Source organism: Girardinichthys multiradiatus, chromosome 9 (assembly GCF_021462225.1).
Source record: "Girardinichthys multiradiatus isolate DD_20200921_A chromosome 9, DD_fGirMul_XY1, whole genome shotgun sequence".
In the NCBI taxonomy this organism is placed as follows: Eukaryota; Metazoa; Chordata; class Actinopteri; order Cyprinodontiformes; family Goodeidae; genus Girardinichthys; species Girardinichthys multiradiatus.
Window position 1 is genome coordinate 3,019,939 of NC_061802.1, and position 20,051 is coordinate 3,039,989.

The 20,051-nt window shown below is 39.5% G+C and overlaps 1 protein-coding gene across 2 annotated transcripts; it reads left to right on the forward strand.

Annotated features, from left to right (window-relative positions):
* The first annotated feature begins 2,279 nt into the window (after positions 1-2,279).
* Positions 2,280-12,708, forward strand: LOC124873736 (gastrula zinc finger protein XlCGF57.1-like). 2 transcript variants are annotated; one of them, XM_047374643.1, is made up of 3 exons: positions 2,280-3,015; positions 9,892-11,374; positions 11,543-12,708. In XM_047374643.1, exons 1-3 carry the CDS (start codon positions 2,956-2,958, stop codon positions 11,872-11,874), a joined length of 1,875 nt encoding a protein of 624 aa, XP_047230599.1. In that variant the 5' UTR covers positions 2,280-2,955; the 3' UTR covers positions 11,875-12,708. The 2 variants fall into 2 exon arrangements, with proteins under 2 accessions (XP_047230599.1, XP_047230598.1); XM_047374642.1 differs by having other exon boundaries at positions 2,281-3,015; positions 9,892-12,708.
* The last annotated feature ends 7,343 nt before the right edge of the window (positions 12,709-20,051 follow it).

Below are 20,051 nucleotides of genomic sequence, written 5' to 3' on the forward strand. Positions count from 1 at the left end.
CAGTAGTTTATTCTAACCTCCCCAACAACCCTGCACCGTTCCAAACCCTTTGTGAAGAGCCTTGAGACGACATGTGTTGTGAATTGACGCTATATAAATAAAACTGAAAACTGAAACTTTGGGTCATGACCGACAGAACGAGAACGAGAGCCACTGCTCCTCCACATTGAGAGGAGCCAGTTGAGGTGGCTCGGGCATCTATATCAGATGCCTCCTGGACGCCTTCCTCGGGAGGTGTTCCAGGAAAGGAATGTCCCATGGGAGGAGGCCCAGGGGACGGCCCAGGACACGCTGGGGGGACTATGCCTCTTGGCTGGCCTGGGAACACCTTGGGCTCCCCCCGGAGGAGCTGGAGGAGGTGTCTGGGGGGAGGGACATCTGTGTATCTCTGCTGTCCCCACGATCTGTACACAAATAGCGGAAGACGACGAGTACGAGTACAAGTAAGTTTCATCACCATAATTTAAATATTTCGGAATCCAGTCTAAATTGTACGATTGGTTAATTTCTCTTCATTGATTACTAGAAGTGCATTTGGTTTTTTGCTGGGTTTTTTTAACAACCAATCACAGCTCTTAGAAGACAGCGTCACACATAGCAACGGGGTCAACCACACCTCTTTCAATAAGATAGGAATTTCTGTCGTCTCCTTGCTTAGAGTTGCTCTCAGCAGTAAAGCTAGGAGCCCTTGGCAGGAATTTTTAGGCTAAGTAAAGAGCTCTTTGAGAATCTTTGTATATATGGGTTCTGCCTCCTATTCTATTTTTAGAACCTCTAAGAACCACCAAAATAAAAATCCATTTTATGGCACAAACACTTGGTTAAAGAGAAAGCTGACCCATAGATTCAGGATGTGAGGGTGGGCCTGCCAGGAGTGTTGTCTGTTCACACTGTGAAATTTCAGCCTGATATTGGAGTCACTAAGAAGCTGATGATCCATCCTGACTTTTAAAAATACACATTCTTTACATATTCTCCTGAAAGGAAATCATTTTTATGATTCCAATTAAGATCTAGGGAACAGTCATAATAATAATAATAATAACAATAAATAATATCTAGCAGCCGGTCCCTCTGAGTTATTTAGGTTTTTATCAAGTGTCAGAATCCATCATATATCTGAAGCATTATTTGGTCCAAACAAGAAATAGTACCAAAATAAACAGGATAAAAAAGGTTGTAATACAAGGTTTTAAGGAAATAATAAACATCTAAATCAAATCACATGTGAGATTTGAACATTAAAAAGTGAAATTCTGTATTTAACCTGAATCCAATGGCTTATATATAAATATTTAACTTGAACCAAGTAATCTGACATGGAATGGGTTTGTTGTTTGGGTTTATTTACGGGTATGAAATGGCAACACTTTTCAGAGGTAATAACTGGCTATGAGACAAATTGACCCACAGCTATTTGGGATCATAAAACAGTATTTGAAATATTTGAAAACATATAAAGATGGGTTTTAGATTTTATTTTAAATTGGGTTTTGAGTAACACTCCGGAACAGCAGGTGTCGGTAATTCGCCATCAGGGTGGGAGCTAATTATCGTTACACAACAGGAAGAGGAGGAGCAGAAACCAGAAGAAACAACTGGCTGGACCCGTTCAGAACCTTTAACAGAAAGCAAAGCGGACCGAACAACCAGACCGGACCTTGTGCCCCTTTTCCAGTACTTAATCTAGTTAAGTCGGATCAGGTCAGTTTAAAACGGTTTGATTCATTTCTCATAACAATTGGATATCATCTCAGTGGGGACCGTGAGCAAAGTGGCCCCACGGTCCGAAGTGATGTGATTTAGAGACAAAAAACACACCAACAGGATAGAGTGAAAGAAGATAATCAGAGAAGAGACCCGAAGCGCTGTGGATCAGTACCGGAGAGAGATGCTATGTGGTATCAAAAGGAAGGAAACCAACGAGAAGACGTGTGGTGGTAAGCTAATGTTATATAGTGCTAGCTTGCTACAATGGAGCTCATAAAAAGACGTAATAGTTGAAAATATAAGTTACTAAATATGCTGTGAGTAATGACGCCGCCCCATAAGTGACCGAAAGACTTCTGACATCATAGCAAACCGCTCTAAGTAGGGACTAGTGGAAAGGATGGATGAGTGTGAAGTATGATTTATGAATCTGAACCGCTGCAGCTGAGCTCGGCTGCTTCCTTCGCATAAAGAGGCTCCTTGTTCCTCCCAGAGACGGAACCAGCAGCGTCCAGGAGCCGCTGAGGACACAGAGACAGAGGGACAGACAGGGATCCCGCTCGGTGAGTAACTCTGCTGCTCACACGGTCACTCAGCGGCATCATGTCCGCTAACTGAGCTCAGTTGAACCGAACCTTAGAACTTTATGTTGATGAATGGAACCAGCTGACTCTTATGTGGTGGATTCTGAGCCCTGATCAAACCCAAATCACTATCAGGGACCTCCTGCTGCTAGATGTTATTTATTGGAGCCACAGAACCACATTTCCCTGCAGCAGACTATTAGAAAAGCGGAGGGACATGGCGCATGCGCTGTACGAAGCGTCCTAGGGCACAAAAGGCGGGAAGGAACCGGTCAGAACTGGAAAAGCATGAAATGGAGGTGGAGGGAGATGACCTCCATCCTTCACTGGCTGCTAGAATTTAGCTGCGCCTCTATAAGGTGTGTTGCGGTATCAGGACGGTAGAGGAGCAGGAAGATCTCAGCCTTCCTTGATTTCGGGGAAGTCTGCCCCAGACGAAATGTCCCCGGCTGAAGCTGTACCCGGAAATGTCTCCGATTTTAGCCTTTTCTGAATAAGGAAAAATGTATGTAGACTTTTATTACGGTAACCGGCGGTAGAAAGAGCGGGTGAGCATGCTGCGCGCAACACCAGCTATTACGGTAGCTGTTTGCGCGTCTCTTAATGTTACAGAGTAGAAGAGCTGAGCTTGCTGCCTTGGACTTGGCTGATTCTGGTCGTGATGAAGATTCGGTTCGCGGTAGGAAACGCCACTAGTGTTGTCAACATTCACTGTGCCCAGGTAAAAAAAAAATAAAAAAAATGAAGGCTTGGATGTGTTTTGTTTTACCAACTGCAAATAAACCAAGTTTTTATGAAGGAACAGAACAACAAGTAGGACAAGAGCAAAGGGAGTAGCTGCAGCTGAGTGAGGGAATCACTTTTTAAGCACTGCCTGATTTCGGAAGTGGAGCTACAGTATCAACAAGGGTTCATCCAAAGTAAGATGATTTGGAATTGATTGATGACCTTAATTTTATATTTTCAGGTCTAGTTATTAGTTGTGTTAATTTATTGTTGTGATATGTGAACACAGGTGTTAGGTATTATTTAGTAAGAACGATACAGAGTCAGTTTTACTTGTGACAAGGGTAGCCCACTTTGCTGTGCAACTACAAAGTTTTGACACCCTATCTCTTTATTTATATGCACAGTTCAACAGACAGTTCAGACAGGGTGTGTGTGTGTGTGAGACGGAAAGGAGGCTGGTTCACACAGAGATAACAATAATTCACACACACAGGGAGGAAGGCATAGTGCAGGTGCCTTGCAACACAAAGTTTTTACATGAGTGATAACAAGTTTTTGCACCCATCCAATAGTCCCTCCTTTTATCACAAGTAAAAACAGTTAATATAAAAACAAATAAGAAAAATATTCTGTATGAGCGAAAACCCACGGACGGTAAACAGATTATATTTTGTGGGAAATACTCATACGGTCCCGCCGCCCTTGGCAACCATTAAAAGTTAAATGTTGATTAATACTTGAAATCATAAAAATTAAAGAATAATACTTGAAAACATAAAAATAAAAGAATTAAAAAATCTACCCTGTTTATGTCATCATTGTACGTTTTCTCATTTTACTTAAGCAACAACTTCTTTCGATTTTCTGCTGTAAGGTCATTTTATGAAATACAATGTATGAGTACACTCAGGCTTTTGATGTGATTTATTTACAACATGTCATCATAATCGTCCCCTTCATTTTCGTGCATTTCTACCTGGTTCAGTGTTGCATATGCCACCATGAACAATACCAGATATTCTGTAGGAATGGATGTGCGTCATGTTCTTCCGTCAGTGTTCTGAGATGCATTCCATCAGATCTCCATCTCTTCTGGTGCGGTATCACCTCCTGTGGATCCTGCTTTAGACAGAGAAAGAGTCCTGCTACCAGAATTAAGCTCAGGCTTATCAGTCCTGTCCACATGTTACAGAGAGCCATTTTATAATTGGGCGCAGATCAGCTGTTTTCTTCACCACAGGGTCACCCCCAACCAGGACACAGATATCAAACACATGCCCCCGAACTCAAACTCCATGAATCCCCTCCCCACAGGGGCACACCCCCACAGCTGAGCTCCCTCCCCGAAAAGCCATCATAGACACACCCACACAGCCCCGCTCAAAGCACCCCCGCAATATCCTGGCCCGCACAACAAAGCGAGATGAGTTGAAATGTATTGTAGCCTGTTGGCTAAGAAGTAATGGTGAAAGTTAAGCAGATCTAGTCCTCCCTTATCTTTTGTCCTTTGTTGTGTTCTTGAGATAATAAGCGAGGTTTATCTTTCCAAAGAAATTTAGCGATAGAGGAGTCCAGAGATCTAAACCAGTCAGATGACGGTTTATTTGCGATCATTGAGAATAACTAATTGATTTTTGGCAAGACCATCATTTTTATTGAAGCAACCCTGTCCATGAGTGATATGGGTAGAGATTTCCATCTAGCGAGATCATCTTCCACTTTTTTTAAAAGCGGGATGTGGTTTAGTTTTGTTAAATCTGCCAACTGAATAAATAACTGAATCTGACTGAACTGTTCAATGGTTAGGATTAATTGGAATGTATGAACCTGACTTTGTGAAGAACCTCAAATTGGCGCTATATAAATAAACTGAATTGAATTCAATCTAGGAGAAACATTAATACCCAAATATGTAATACTCCCTGACTGTAGTTCTGTATTTAGGGAATTGTGGAAAGCACAATTAATTGGAAGAACTGTCGATTTAAAAAAATTTATAGAATAATCCGAAATTCTTGAGAAAGAATTTATCAATCCAATTACCTGAGAGACAGAGGTTTGTGAATGCTGGAGAAAGAGTAATACATCATATGCATAAAGACTGATTTTATGTTAAATATTCCTGCATTTTATGCCTTTGATATCATTAGTTTGCCTGATTGCTGCCGCTATATCCCAGAGTTCTTTATAGAAATCTGTTGGGAATCCATCTGGGCCTGGAGCCTTTTTATTGGGCATGCTTTTTAGAGCTTCTTGGATTTCGGTTACAGTCGGGTACATCCATGGCCATCGCTTGATTATCCGATAATTTAGGAAGTGTTACTTTATCCAGAAATTGATCAATGTCATCTGACAGGTCTAACTGTTGTGAGTATAAAGCTTGGTAGAAATATCTGAAAGTGCTGTTTATTCTTTCAGGATCATAAACTGTATTCCCTGTCGAGTCTTTTACAGCAAATATAGTTGTTTTTTCTTTATTTATTTTTAGCTGGTTAGCTAAAAAGCTACAAAGTTTTCTATTTTAAGTCTTTGCACTAAGAATTGGGTTTTTTTTGTCAATAATTTCATTTAATTCTAGTTTGGCTTTACGTAGTTTGCTCAGCATTTCGTCTTCTTGGGAAGCATCTAACTGTTTAATGGTTTCTTCTAATTCCTGAATACGTTGGTTTTCTTTTTTCTTCTTATGTGATGAGAATGAGATTATTTTATCTCTCATCACTGCTTTCCCAGCCTCCCAGAGAACAGATGTTGATGTCCTTAGAGGTCATTAAACTCCAAATATGAAGTCCACTCTTCTTTTAAATATTTGACAAATTCTTCATCCTTAAGCAATGATGTATTAAACCTCCAGTTTTTGCTTTGTGGGTTTTCTTTCTGATTTACTAGAGTTAAGGAGACAGGAGCATGATCGCTGACAGCTACAGGGTGTATCTCAGTGTCTGAAATGTCAGCCAACAACGGGCTGCTGACTAAGAAATAATCCAGACGAGAGTAAGAGTGATGGACATGTGAGAAGAAAGTATATTCTCTGTGATTAGGGTGAAGAGATCACCATGCATGGCAAAGTCCGTAATCACTCATGTACTGTTTAACTACAGGTCCTTCTCAAAATATTAGCATATTGTGATAAAGTTCATTATTTTCTATAATGTAATGATGAAAATTTAACATTCATATATTTTAGATTCATTGCACACTAACTGAAATATTTCAGGTCTTTTATTGTCTTAATACGGATGATTTTGGCATACAGCTCATGAAAACCCAAAATTCCTATCTCACAAAATTAGCATATCATTAAAAGGGTCTCTAAACGAGCTATGAACCTAATCATCTGAATCAACGAGTTAACTCTAAACACCTGCAAAAGATTCCTGAGGCCTTTAAAACTCCCAGCCTGGTTCATCACTCAAAACCCCAATCATGGGTAAGACTGCTGACCTGACTGCTGTCCAGAAGGCCACTATTGACACCCTCAAGCAAGAGGGTAAGACACAGAAAGACATTTCTGAACGAATAGGCTGTTCCCAGAGTGCTGTATCAAGGCACCTCAGTGGGAAGTCTGTGGGAAGGAAAAAGTGTGGCAGAAAACGCTGCACTGGACTGTTGCTCAGTGGTCCAAAGTACTTTTTTCGGATGAAAGCAAATTCTGCATGTCATTCAGAAATCAAGGTGCCAGAGTCTGGAGGAAGACTGGGGAGAAGGAAATGCCAAAATGCCAGAAGTCCAGTGTCAAGTACCCACAGTCAGTGATGGTCTGGGGTGCCGTGTCAGCTGCTGGTGTTGGTCCACTGTGTTTTATCAAGGGCAGGGTCAATGCAGCTAGCTATCAGGAGATTTTGGAGCACTTCATGCTTCCATCTGCTGAAAAGCTTTATGGAGATGAAGATTTCATTTTTCAGCACGACCTGGCACCTGCTCACAGTGCCAAAACCACTGGTAAATGGTTTACTGACCATGGTATCACTGTGCTCAATTGGCCTGCCAACTCTCCTGACCTGAACCCCATAGAGAATCTGTGGGATATTGTGAAGAGAACGTTGAGAGACTCAAGACCCAACACTCTGGATGAGCTAAAGGCCGCTATCGAAGCATCCTGGGCCTCCATAAGACCTCAGCAGTGCCACAGGCTGATTGCCTCCATGCCACGCCGCATTGAAGCAGTCATTTCTGCCAAAGGATTCCCGACCAAGTATTGAGTGCATAACTGTACATGATTATTTGAAGGTTGACGTTTTTTGTATTAAAAACACTTTTCTTTTATTGGTCGGATGAAATATGCTAATTTTGTGAGATAGGAATTTTGGGTTTTCATGAGCTGTATGCCACAATCATCCGTATTAAGACAATAAAAGACCTGAAATATTTCAGTTAGTGTGCAATGAATCTAAAATATATGAATGTTCAATTTTCATCATGACATTATGGAAAATAATGAACTTTATCACAATATGCTAATATTTTGAGAAGGACCTGTATATTTATTGAATGCCAACTCCGCTGAGTCCTTGTTGTGGTCAGCCTGTCTAATTCTTCATTTAGACCAAAGTTGAGATCGCACCAAGAAGAAGTGAGCAATCCAAGTGTTTAAACAGTGCTGAAAAAGAATGGGGGGGGTCATCAACATTTAAGGCATATATACTGACAATACATATCTTTTGGTTATATATGGATATTTTTATTATTATAAATCTACCCTCTGGATGTGTAACTGTGTCTACTACTGTAAAGGTAACATTTATGAATTAAAATTGCTGCTTCCCTTTCCCTAAAATTATAACAGGCAGAAAACAAATTAGGAAACTCAGCTGATTTAAGATCATTTGCAGCTGTGGCAGATTTATGAATCTCTAGAAATAAGACTGTAGTCTTTTAAGCTGATAAAAATTTTGTAACTTTTTCTCTCTGGTTCCAGCTCCATGCACATTCCATGTAACAAACCTTTGTGTGGCCATAGTTGTGCCTGTGTAGCTAAAGTTGCCACAGAAACCGTGAAATCATAGTTGTGCTAGAAGAAAAATGATCATATTAATCCTTGAGGTCGCTGGTATGAGGCTGCTGTGGTCCCATCATTCAAATAGTAACAGTCATGGGACTCACTGAAGTCTAAGTAGAGAAGCTGGGTCACTGGTATAAAACAGTTTTAGTCCAAACTTTCAAATACTAATAATGTTTGGCTTTCACTGGTATGAAATAGTTGTAATATAATCCTTCTATTCTCTATTCTGAGCAGAATACAGAATATGTCCCCTCACATCTGCTGGACAGCATCTAACTGCTAGATAATAAAGCTGCACGATTGGCTTTGACCGAGCCATGTGATCGGATAATGTACGACGCATTAGACGTGACTGTTACGGTCCTGGAGTCTGAAGCATCTCGCAGGACGCACAACACATGAAGTCCAGACCAAATTACATTTTAACATAATAGTTTTATTATAGTGTCCACGTCTGGACATTATAGAGGAACTGGGAGTCTTAGCAAAAATAAACAAGAGTGGGAGAAGTCACAAACCAGCCAGCAGTTGACCGTCGGATTCGGGCCGCTCTCCTCACCCTATATTTCAAGAACTCATCCTACAACCAAAAACCAGAGAAGCCAACACAACCAAGGGCTCCCAGACCAAACCGCAATTTCACAACATGGCCTTCAGGTGCAAGAGATGGCATCTGTTAAAGAAGGATGGGGAGAGTAGCATCAACAGTCAGATGCTTGTCAGAACTCCCTCCCTCACCTGGTGGGTGGAGCTTATCCCTTTTAAAAAATCTTTGGTAAGAGCAGAGGAGGGGGACTTTGTATTTAAACTCACAATGACTGGAGTAGAAACTGCAGTCACGTACACCCACTGCTGCCCAGACTTGGAGGTTCTCTCTTTTGTGTGCAGACCTTTCCACCTGCCTAGAGAGCTAACAGTAGTAGTCATAACAGCATCCCACCAGGTGGGATGTAGACTCTTGCTTCTATACGACATCATAAACGGACAGATGCGTGGGAAAGGTACTTCTAAGGGCCTGGAATTGAGCCTTCAAGTCCGGAGACAGAACTCTGTACAGTGTGGCAAGATCTGATCTTAGGAGAAGCACGAAAGTGGCTACAGAGGAGTATCTGTACAATCTGAGGAGAATCGGGAAGAAAAAGGGTAGCTAGAAATATCACAGGCTACAGCTGTTAGTGGCTGATTGGATGAAACGGCTTTATTTATTTAGTGTGACCTTTTACGTGTTCTGCCTTATCGGTTGTTATAAATGACATAATTTTCAGTTTGAAGTATGAGGTTTTTACCATTTGGGTGTTTTGTAAAGTGTTGTGGGTCTGGACAATAAACACTGTGGTGTGCTCCAACTATTTTCTGAGTGACAATTGGGCTTTTAATGAGCTTTCATCATGTCTTCAATTATCCTTGTTCATGGTGACGCAGCAGAAGAGTGTGCAGCCCATGTCTAGAGAGGATTCGGCCCTCTATGCGGCTGTTCCCTGTTTCGAGTTCTGACCACAGCGACCTGTGCTGCATGTCTTTCTTACTCTTCACCCCATTTCCGGTCTGCCTACTTGCAAAGAAAAAATGACAAAATAAAGGACACTAGTGCAGCAAAACAACCTTTTAAAAAAGGATCCTTGTTCATCTGTTTCAGATTGTGTATCAGTAGCCTTGCTGTGTTCACTCTGACCCAGAAGATGTTGTTTATAGAAACCTTGTTTTGCCTTAATGTTTGCAATCCTCATTTGTAGCTTCATAGTGTTAATGTCCTTCAGCTGTGAGGCTCCTGGTCCAGCAACTGGTCAATGGACGATAAACGGAGAACTTAATGTTGTTGGTATTAAGCTAAAACTTTAATATTACATTTGATTGTTTTTCTCTTTTCAGATTTGCCACAACATTATGTCTATTATTAGACAAGATGTTCCTGCTCATCATTTTATCCTCAACCTAAAAGAGATTTCTGTTCTGGACCAGAGGGAAACAGAATCTCTAAAAACCAGAGGGACAGCAGAGGAACCAGAACTTACACAAGTAAAACGAGAAGAATATGGATCAGAACCTCACCATATTGTAAAGAAAAAAGACCACATAGTGATAAAGCAAGAGACGGACACCTTAAAGGGAAAAGTTTCTGGATCTCTACATATAAAAGTAGAACCAGAGGAACATGAACTGAAACAAATGAAAGAAGAAGATCGTCAATCAGAATCTCAGCAGGTGGTAAAGATTGAGGTTGAAGACATCAGTCTGGATGAAAACCAAGATGCACTGAAGCAGGAGACTGATACATTAATGGGAAAATATTCAGGATTTCCTGAAATCAAAGAGGAACCAGTAGAACTAGAACCTAAGAAACTGAAGGAAGAGGAGCATGGAGCAGCACATCAGCAGACGGCAAAGAAAGAGTCTGATGGCAGCAGTCAGGATGAAAACCAGTATCTACTGAAGGAGACTGATACCTTAATACTAATGGCTTCTTATGATGAAACAGACAACCAACAACCTGAACTTAATAGAAACCAAATCTTCTTCCAGAACTTCCCTAAAGCAGAGCATCATCAGGAAATAAAGACTAATGAGGCCTCAGGATCCAGCAGAGTTGAACGGCAACAGAAGAGAGCTCAGAAAACCAGAGGTCAAAGTAACAATGTAGAGAAAGGGGCGAATGACAAGAGAATTCACAAAGGTAAAAAATGTAAACAGTGTAAAGTGTGTAGTAAAAGGTTCAAATTCAGATGTAATTTAATATCTCACCTGAGAAGTCATACAGGAGAGAAACCTTTCTCATGTGTAACATGTGGAACAGGTTTCAGTCAAAAAAGTAGTTTGGTTACCCACATGAGAACTCATACCAGAGAGAAACCTTTTACATGTATAACATGTGGAAAAGGTTTCAGTCATAAAAGTAGTTTTAATTACCACATGAGAATTCACACAGGTGAGAAGCGTTTTTCATGTATAACATGTGGAAAAGGTTTTTGTCATAAAAGTCATTTGAATAACCACATGAGAACTCATACAGGTGAGAAGCGTTTTTCATGTATAACATGTGGAAAATGTTTTTGTCAAAAAAGTAATTTGAATAACCACATGAAAGCCCATACAGGTGAGAAACCTTTTACTTGTATAACATGTGAAAAAGGTTTCATTTGTAAAGTTAGATTGGACAGCCACATGAGAACGCATACAGGTGAGAAACCTTTTACATGTATAACATGTGGAAAAGGTTTCACTCGTAAAAGTAGTTTGAATAACCACATGAGAATTCATACAGGAGAAAAACACTTTACATGCCGAACATGTGGAAAAAGTTTCATTTGTAAAGTTAGATTGGAGGTCCACATGAGAACGCATACAGGTGAGAAACCTTTTACATGTATAACATGTGGAAAAGGTTTCACTCGTAAAAGTAGTTTGAATAACCACATGAGAACTCATACAGGTGAGAAACCTTTTACATGCATAACATGTGGAAAATGCTTCATATGTAAAGTTAGATTGGAAAGCCACATGAGAACTCATACAGGTGAGAAACCTTTTACATGTATAACATGTGGAAAAGGTTTCACTCGTAAAAGTAGTTTGAATAACCACATGAGAACTCATACAGGTGAGAAACCTTTTACATGCATAACATGTGGAAAATGCTTCATTTGTAAAGTTAGATTGGATACCCACATGAGAACTCATACAGGTGAGAAACCTTTTGCATGTATAACATGTGGAAAAGGTTTCACTCGTAAAAGTAGTTTGAATAACCACATGAGAATTCATACAGGTGAGAAACCTTTTACATGCATAACATGTGGAAAATGCTTCATTTGTAAAGTTAGATTGGAAAGCCACATGAGAACTCATACAGGTTAGAAGCTTTTCTCATGTATAACCTGGGGAGAACGTTTTTGTCATAAAAGTAGTTTTACTAAGCATGTTAGAACTCATATAAAATAGAAACCTTTCCCATGTCATACTTGTGGTATAGGTGTCTGTAGCTGTAACTTTGCTAAACCAGCACCCTTTGGACCCGTCCTTTTTCTTCAGGTTGGTTCATGTAAGAGGTTGTGTTTTGGCAGAAAACAGTAGTTTAGGATGAAACAACCTAAATATTGTTTATTTTATGACGGTTTTGCTTTGTGTGTGGTTCTAAAGGTTGAACTATTTTGAGTGAACTATTCTGTGTGCTAAAAGGCTATCTGCTCTGCTAAAATCGGCAGACCTTTAGACCTTGAGGCTACTTGATATTTTTGTTTCACGTTCTGTTTCAAGTTAAAGTTATGACAAACTTTATTTAATGGGTGATTTTAAACACAGATCGGCCATAATGCGCCGCCAGCGCTCATATGCACATTAATATGTATATTAATGGTAGGTAAAGGTACATGTTTGAGCTTAAAGAAGTGGTGAACAAGCTATAAGTTTTCCTCTTTTAGACATACTGATTATTGTTCTTAATTTGGTGTAAAACTAATCTGACTTCATTTCTCAGTTCCTGAAGATAAACCTTGGATCTTAAACATGATTCCACATTGAACTGTCATATCATTGCATCACTGTTATTGGTTCCCTTGTTCCTTTGTTGTACATAGTTCATCAGTTTCCTTCATTTTGCTTGGTAGTTTTAGATGAAGCCTAGTGAAGAGTTTAATTGAAATGGTTAACTTGGAGTTGAATGTTTTCTAATAATAAAATCTTATATTTTAAGGAGAAGTTGTGAATTTATTCCATATGTCTGCAGATTTTGCTATTCAATAATGCCAATGCTCGAGTCACTCAATCATCTATTGTCCTAATACCACCGCCATATCGGGCTAGTATTCCCAGGACAATACTTGACAGACCCCAATGCTTTTTAATTAAATAATAAATAGGCATCTTGGTATTTCTGTTCAAACAGTGTGATTCCGACCTTGGAATGACCTCCTCCGGTTATCTAGAGTTTTCTAAACCAGATGTGGAACCCTGCTGTGTTCTGCTGGGATTTACAAAAACTCTTTATGTGGATTTTCAGTCTTAGTCCTGAGGTCCTGAAGGTTTTAGATGTTCCTGCTACTACAAAAAGCTGAAGGACCTCCTCAGGATGTCATCAAGTCCTGCAGAGGCCTGGTAATGAGCAGATCATTGGAACAGGACGTGTTGGAGCAGGGAGACATCTAAACCATGCAGGATACTGGTCCTCCAGGACTGCAGTTGGACATCACTCATCTAGAATGTCAGAAAATCATCAAAGCTCCTCCAAACATCAGAAGAAGACCACCTGTCACGTTAAACATGAGGTCATTTAATTTATATTGAGTTATTTGAAGCATGAAGTTTACACTCACTGAATAACTCAAGTTCACAAAATAAACCCAACGTTTGCATTAAAAGTGGGACACAAGAATTAATAATTAAAGCTACAAATAATAATGAATGATTTCAACTTTTTAGGTTTGTCATTAGAAATATAAAGAACTTTATTGCCCACTAGCAGCACCAAACCAGCAGGGTGTCCCCCCACTGGTCCCTCCCTGCCAGAGCCCCAAAGGTTGTTCCCGCACCAACAGTCCCCACTACGTCTATAAGAGTGTTTATGTTTCACCCTGATTGTGCATGCATGGGGATTGGGATATTTGATTCAGTTTTTACCTTTTAACTCACCATTAGCACTTTATTTAGGACACGCAAAGGTTGCTAACAATGCCCCACTGGAAGTTTCCCTCTGAAAATAAATTACACCATTAAGGCATGCAGGGTCTAATACAAAAATGATTTCTTTCCACAGTTGAATTTTTACATTAGCATTTCTTCAGGTATGGAGTCTAGTGGACACTACGTGTAAACCAAGCGCTCCCAGCTTGGTCCAATATTTTCTACTACAAATTCAAGTTTACATATTTTACCCGTCTTTCTTTAAGGGCAAATCAATCCAAAATGTCTAAGACCACACATAAAAAGAAAAACGAAGAAGTGGCGACACATTAAGAGAAGAAAACTATGTATGTTTGAATATGACATAAGAATAATAAAGGTTTAAACATAATAAAACTAATCATAACAAGTTAATGATGGAAGCCAAGGAATAAAACTGGGTTTTAAGAGTTTTAAAAGTAGGCAGTGAAGGAGCCTCTCTAATGTGTATTGGTAGATTATTGCAGTGTTAAGGAGCAGCAATAGAGAAGGTCCTGCCCCCTCCTGGCTTCCTCCTAGACCTCGGTACCTGCAGGAGCTGCTGTTGGGCTGACCTGAGGGACCGAGAAGGTAGGTAGGGGTGAACATCATATTGTTTTTTTGGCAAGAAGTCACATCTTTGTTGGAATTTACAGCTACCTTTCTTGACCCTACTAACAGTAAAAAGTAAACATGCTCAGAGGCAATGCTCTTCAGAAAACTGCTTTTTGAAGCAGGATTTATGGATATCTGGATAGAAAGTCCCCCTACACCAAGACAATATATGTTCATCTCTCATCAGGCATTTTCAAGAATTAATTACTTTTTATGTTTCACACTGACAGACAATAATTAATACATGTGACATAGGTGTTAAAGATATATCAGACCACGCAGGAGTATATTTATCCCTTTATTTAGATAAAGATGTAAAAAAATACAACATGACAACTTCCACAGCTGTGACACTTTCCTCAGCTTCAGGCTCATGTTGAAAATGATGATGCCACACAGAATAATATAAATAAATGGTAGTTTAACAAACCCTGTAGTTCTTCACAGTGGATGCCATCAACCCACTAAACACTAAACTTCTTTTTTTGTATAGCCCACACCAAAAATAAAAGCCACTTTAGACCAATTAACTCCACATTTTTTAAAAACGTTTTTCAACAACTTAAACAAAGGCGCAAGTCGCTCACATTCAAGAAACATATGAAAAATAGTTTCTATTTCTTGACAAAAAGGACATAGTTCCATTGCATCTTTTTTAATCTTAGACACAAAACTATTAACACTCACTGCCCCATGTAAAATCCTTCTTTTACTCAGGGGTGGTTTATAAAAGACCCTCCACACAGGCTTCTGATTTTCTTCAACTCTTAATTTCTCTCTCCAAACAGTATCAGTCCTTCCACTCAACTGTCTTTTATTCAACCCTTTAACAGACATTTTATACATTAATTTTCCAGTTAACATAAAAATCTAAATCTTTATGAGTGTTCAAAAAAGGACCCATCACTTCTGTAAAATCAATATTTAATCCTATTTCTGGAAAAGGATCTGTAGTATCAGGAATTTCTTTCCCATTAAAATAATCTATCAACATCTGCTTTTCATCCAATGTTAAATTTGCAGCCCAGAAGTCTAAGACAGTCCGCATGATACGGACTGATTTTAAACCAATCAAAGAAGCTGTTGCCTCTGTGTTTTGAAATCTTGGTCCAACCACCTCCACAATTTGTCTCAATTTCAGAACTTTCTTTTCAAGCAATCTTCTTGTCAACCCAACTCCAGCTCCATCCTGTATATCCAACCGTGCTCCGAATATTAAAGGTTCTTCTAGAAGCCAAAACAAAGATGCTGTAGGTTCCAGTCTTTTCCAATTAAAAACAGTCCAAGTTCTAAACAGACCTTTATAAAACATTGGCATTTCATAAGGACATATCAGTTTACAATTTAATAAAAACAAAGAATTATCCAATCCAAAACCTCCTACTCTTCTCAAGATAATACTTGCTAATGGTTTCCAGAAAACATCCTCCTCCCTTCCCAACAGATATTTCTGAATAAACTGTAATCTAAACGCTGCAGTTCTGCTCTCTAGATGAACCAATCCCTGTCCACCTTCCTCTTTAGGCAAGAAGAGCACAGCCTTGGATATCCAATGTTTATTATCCCAAAATAAATTAATCATACAAGATTGAATCCTTTGAAGTAGGTCAGAAGGTGGCTCCAAACATGCTAACTTATGCCACAATAAAGAAGCAACTAGATTATTTATAACAAGCACTCTTCCTCTGTAAGACATTTGCAGCAACAACCATTTCCACTTTCCTAACCTTCCTTCCACTTTCTCAAACATTCCTTCCCAGTTCTTTTTTTCTGTGTCCTCATCCCCCAAGTACACCCCGAGATATTTCAAACCTCCTCTTTTCCATTTTAAACCTCCAGGGAGTTTAGGAAGCCCTGTAAGCCAACCTCCCATGGCTAAAGCCTCACTCTTAGCCCAGTTAACACGTGCAGCTGACATTTTACAAAATAAATCAACAATTTTCCCCAACTTAGTCACTTCTTCCTGACTTTTTACAATAACAATGACATCATCAGCATACGCAGATAAAATAAATGACACATCAAACCCCAGTAAAGTTAAACCATCAATATGTGATCTAATATTCTTTAACATTGGTTCAATTGAAAGAGCATACAACATTCCAGACAAAGAACAACCTTGTCGAACACCTCTTGTAACCTTGAAAGGTTTACACGAGCAGCCATTCACTTTCAGTACACTCTCAATGTTTTCATACTGAATCATAATCTTGGCAATAAATTCAGGGCCGAGACCAAACTTTCCAAAACCTTCCAGAGGTAACGGTGCTCAACCCTGTCAAAAGCCTTTTCCTGGTCCAAAGAAATCAAACCAGCATTACAACCAAATGAGCCAGAGACCTCCAACAAATCTCTAATAAGTGATATATTATCAAGCATAGACCTGCCAGGCACACAGTAAGTTTGTGTTCGATGGACAATCTGATCAATCACCCTTTTCAATCTGTTTGCCAGCGCGATTTTGACAACAGTTTGTAGTCTGTACACAACAGAGAGACTGGTCGCCAGTTTTTAATGTCCTGAAGATCACCTTTCTTCGATAGCAATGTGAACCGCTCTCCTGCAGCTCTGAGGAAGAAGTCCTTCCGCAAAGCTCTCCTCAAAAACCTCCATGATGTCGATGCAGAGGTCCGACCAGAAAGCCCTGTAAAATTCACTTGGAAGTCCGTCAATGCCAGGTGCTTTCCCTCCTTCCATCCAGACTTTAGTAAACACTGACTCTGCTCTTCCACAAAGTTATCTTCTTGATTTCCCTGCAAAACTAACACCGTTTGACTTTGAATCTGCACAACTTGTTCTTCATCCTCTCCCTCAAAACTATTTTCATTTACTTGTTTTTCTGTCTGAGCGAGATTCCCAGACATTGTTCCCCGTGTTTTCACTCGTTTCAGACATGACCACATTGTTTTAACGTCAGAGATAGAGGCGATGTATCATCAAGTAAAAGTTTCGCCAGAGAATACAGATATGCTTCAATTCCTTTGGGGGCCTGAGGGAAACCTGAGTGAACCATTGCAAGAGTTCAAAATGACAGTGCATTTGTTCGGTGCAACATCTTCACCGTGTTGTGCCAACTTTGCCTTAAAGAAATCAACAAGGGATGCCACACACGAGGTGTCACCCATAGCTATTAGTGCAGTGCAGAATAACTTTTATGTAGACGATTGTGTTTTGTCTGCGTCAAATGAAGGCGAGGCCTGCACTACGGTAAAGAAGCTAATAGGACTAAGTGCAAGAGGAGGTTTTTGTCTTATGAAATGGAACAGCAACAACAGAGTTGTTCTTGCCTCCATTCCTGAAACAGAAAGAGCAACAGAGGTTAAGGCATTAGACCTCTGCCATGACAACTTTCCAGATGAGCGAGTCTTAAAACAAAATCAATAAAAGCCAATGAAACAAACCAGGCGTGACATGTCATTTGTGAGTTCAGTCTGATCCATCAGGGTTTCTTTAGGGATTTTGTAGGTGATTCTGAAGGAACTATGTGGAAAGAAATGCTCATGGGATGAGGACATTCCAATAGACATGGCTAGGAAGTCACAACAGTGGCTATTGGACATTGCAGAAATACAAGGATTTACATTTGACGGATGTTTTAAAGGAGTCATATTTGGGAATGTAACATCTGCACAACTGCATCATTTCGCAGACGCGAGGGAGAGAGGGTATGGCATGTTGACATATCTTCATAAATGGAAGAGGTGAAGCCCATTGCTTATTTTTAATTGGCAAGTCACGAGTATCACCTTTGAAGCATATGGAGGTAAATTTGTCTCAATATTATTCAATCAAACAAAAAAACTAATTTCAGTTAAAAAAAAACTAATCTCAATCAAAAAATATTAAGTTGTGATCAAAACTTTCAGAGTTGTAACGATTTTTTTTTTTTTCTAATGGAATATTTTATTTTGGGGAGAAAAAAATTTGTTTGATAAAACTTTTTTAGATTAAAATGACTCATTTTTTCTCATGAAGAGAAAAAAGTTATTTGCAAAACATAAACTTTTATTTGCGCATGTCAAAAATCTTTGGTTACGAGTCTCGCTTTTTTGGTTTTGACGCTCTCTGTTTTTGGTTGAACTCAAAGAATTTTGAGTTCTGGAAACATGAACATCCTGGGCGGGGCCTAAAGACGAACGCTGTAAGACGTTTCCCTATTGGTTAGCGCTGACTAAAGCAGCAGACTCTGATCCCCCGCATCTCTGAACTTCTGCTCGAACTGCAGGGCTTGCAGCGTCGCTTCAGTGAGGAGACATCAACTGTACAGAAGAAAACTGCGGTCAAGTGAGCCGAAAGTCAGAAATACGCGGTGACGTCAGCCGACACCAGCTCTCTCTTAAAGATTACCGTCGCGCATACATGGTGCATTACGGTAATGGAGCAGAAAGGATCCGATCCTGGCAACGGTTGAGAAAATAAGAGGAAAACAGAAAAGTAACCTACAGAACATTTATATTAATTACATTTTTACAACTTTCACATTCATGTTTTATGTAAAAGAATAAATATTTAATATTTTACTGTACAGTTTTGGAGAAATATCTTGTCAAAATACTTCAAAATGCTCAAATGCTCAAGGTCAATCAGTGGAGGTAAGTATACTCTGAGTTGAACCCTGCTGATTACACATCTAGGGTAATGAAAGCAAGCGATTTCCTATCAAACAAATCCTGGATTCAAGAAACAGACTTTTTAGTAAAGGACTCTAAACATTGGCCAGTGTCACCGATAACATCAATGGACATTGTTAATGATGCAGAAGTAAACGTTATGAGGGTTATTTCTGATGTTATGCAACTGATCCAATTAGTCAACTCATTTGTTAATTCTCGGATTGGTACAAACTAAAAAAAGCTATTGCTTGGATGTTGAGAGTTAAACAGCTCTTCCGAAAAATGTCCCGTGAGTGCAAATTTTTGTCAGACAGTGATAGTCAGTGTCAAAAGAAAATGCTTCAGAAAGTGCAAAGGTCAAACAAATGCAAAGGCTACTACAGTCACAGAACTAGAAAATGCAGGGACGGAGATTGTTAGCTTTTAGCAAAAACAAAGTTACAAGGATGAGATTTTAACTCTCCAGAAGGATCAAAAAGTTTAAAAGGACAAGTCACATTGTGGAACTAGATCCTGTGTTGGACAATGGTATTTTAAGGGTTGGTTGGACAAATCGGCTCTATGTAACTGGCGTGTACTGTCTATGTCATTTACGGACACCTCTGAATTATAACACCGGTCAACCTTGATGTGTTCTGTTAAAGAAAGGACCAAGACCCCAGTATCTGCTGGTTGGAGTCAGCAGTCCCCTGTTATCAGATAAGCACAAATGATTCCTCCCAATGTGTTTTAGCACAGATAAACATTCACAACTGCATTGTAGTAACATTTATATCGTGTACTTCATGAACTGTGTTTAACTATGACTAACAAAAGTTTCCTACCTCTTCTCAGGCAGTCTAGCGCCAACTGAGAGTGGTACAGCATTGATGTCATAAAATATTGCTCTCTTAAAGTGACAGTACAAGCATTATTGCTAAACATAAGTTACCGAAAACCCTTACAACATTACAAAAATTAGGATTCTTCAGTGTTAATCAGGATTAGGTGAAGTTTCAAACACATTATAGCCAGAAATGAAAGCATATTTTCTACAATTGTTACATCTACCATCCAATGTGAAACACCTTGTAAAACTTCATCAGGGCCACCATGTGTTTTCTTTGATTCTCAGACATATTCATAAAGAAACAGGTCATAGTGGCAGAAACCTAGTGCTTTCTAAACTGA

What these genes read in the sequence shown, in the direction of transcription:
- LOC124873736 (XM_047374642.1), top strand. Translation starts at nt 2,956, where the DNA reads ATGAAGATTCGGTTCGCGGTAGGAAACGCCACTAGTGTTGTCAACATT. An exon ending in TCAACATTCACTGTGCCCAG is followed by an intron (nt 3,016 to 9,891) that starts GTAAAAAAAAAA and finishes TTCTCTTTTCAG; the next exon opens with ATTTGCCACAACATTATGTC.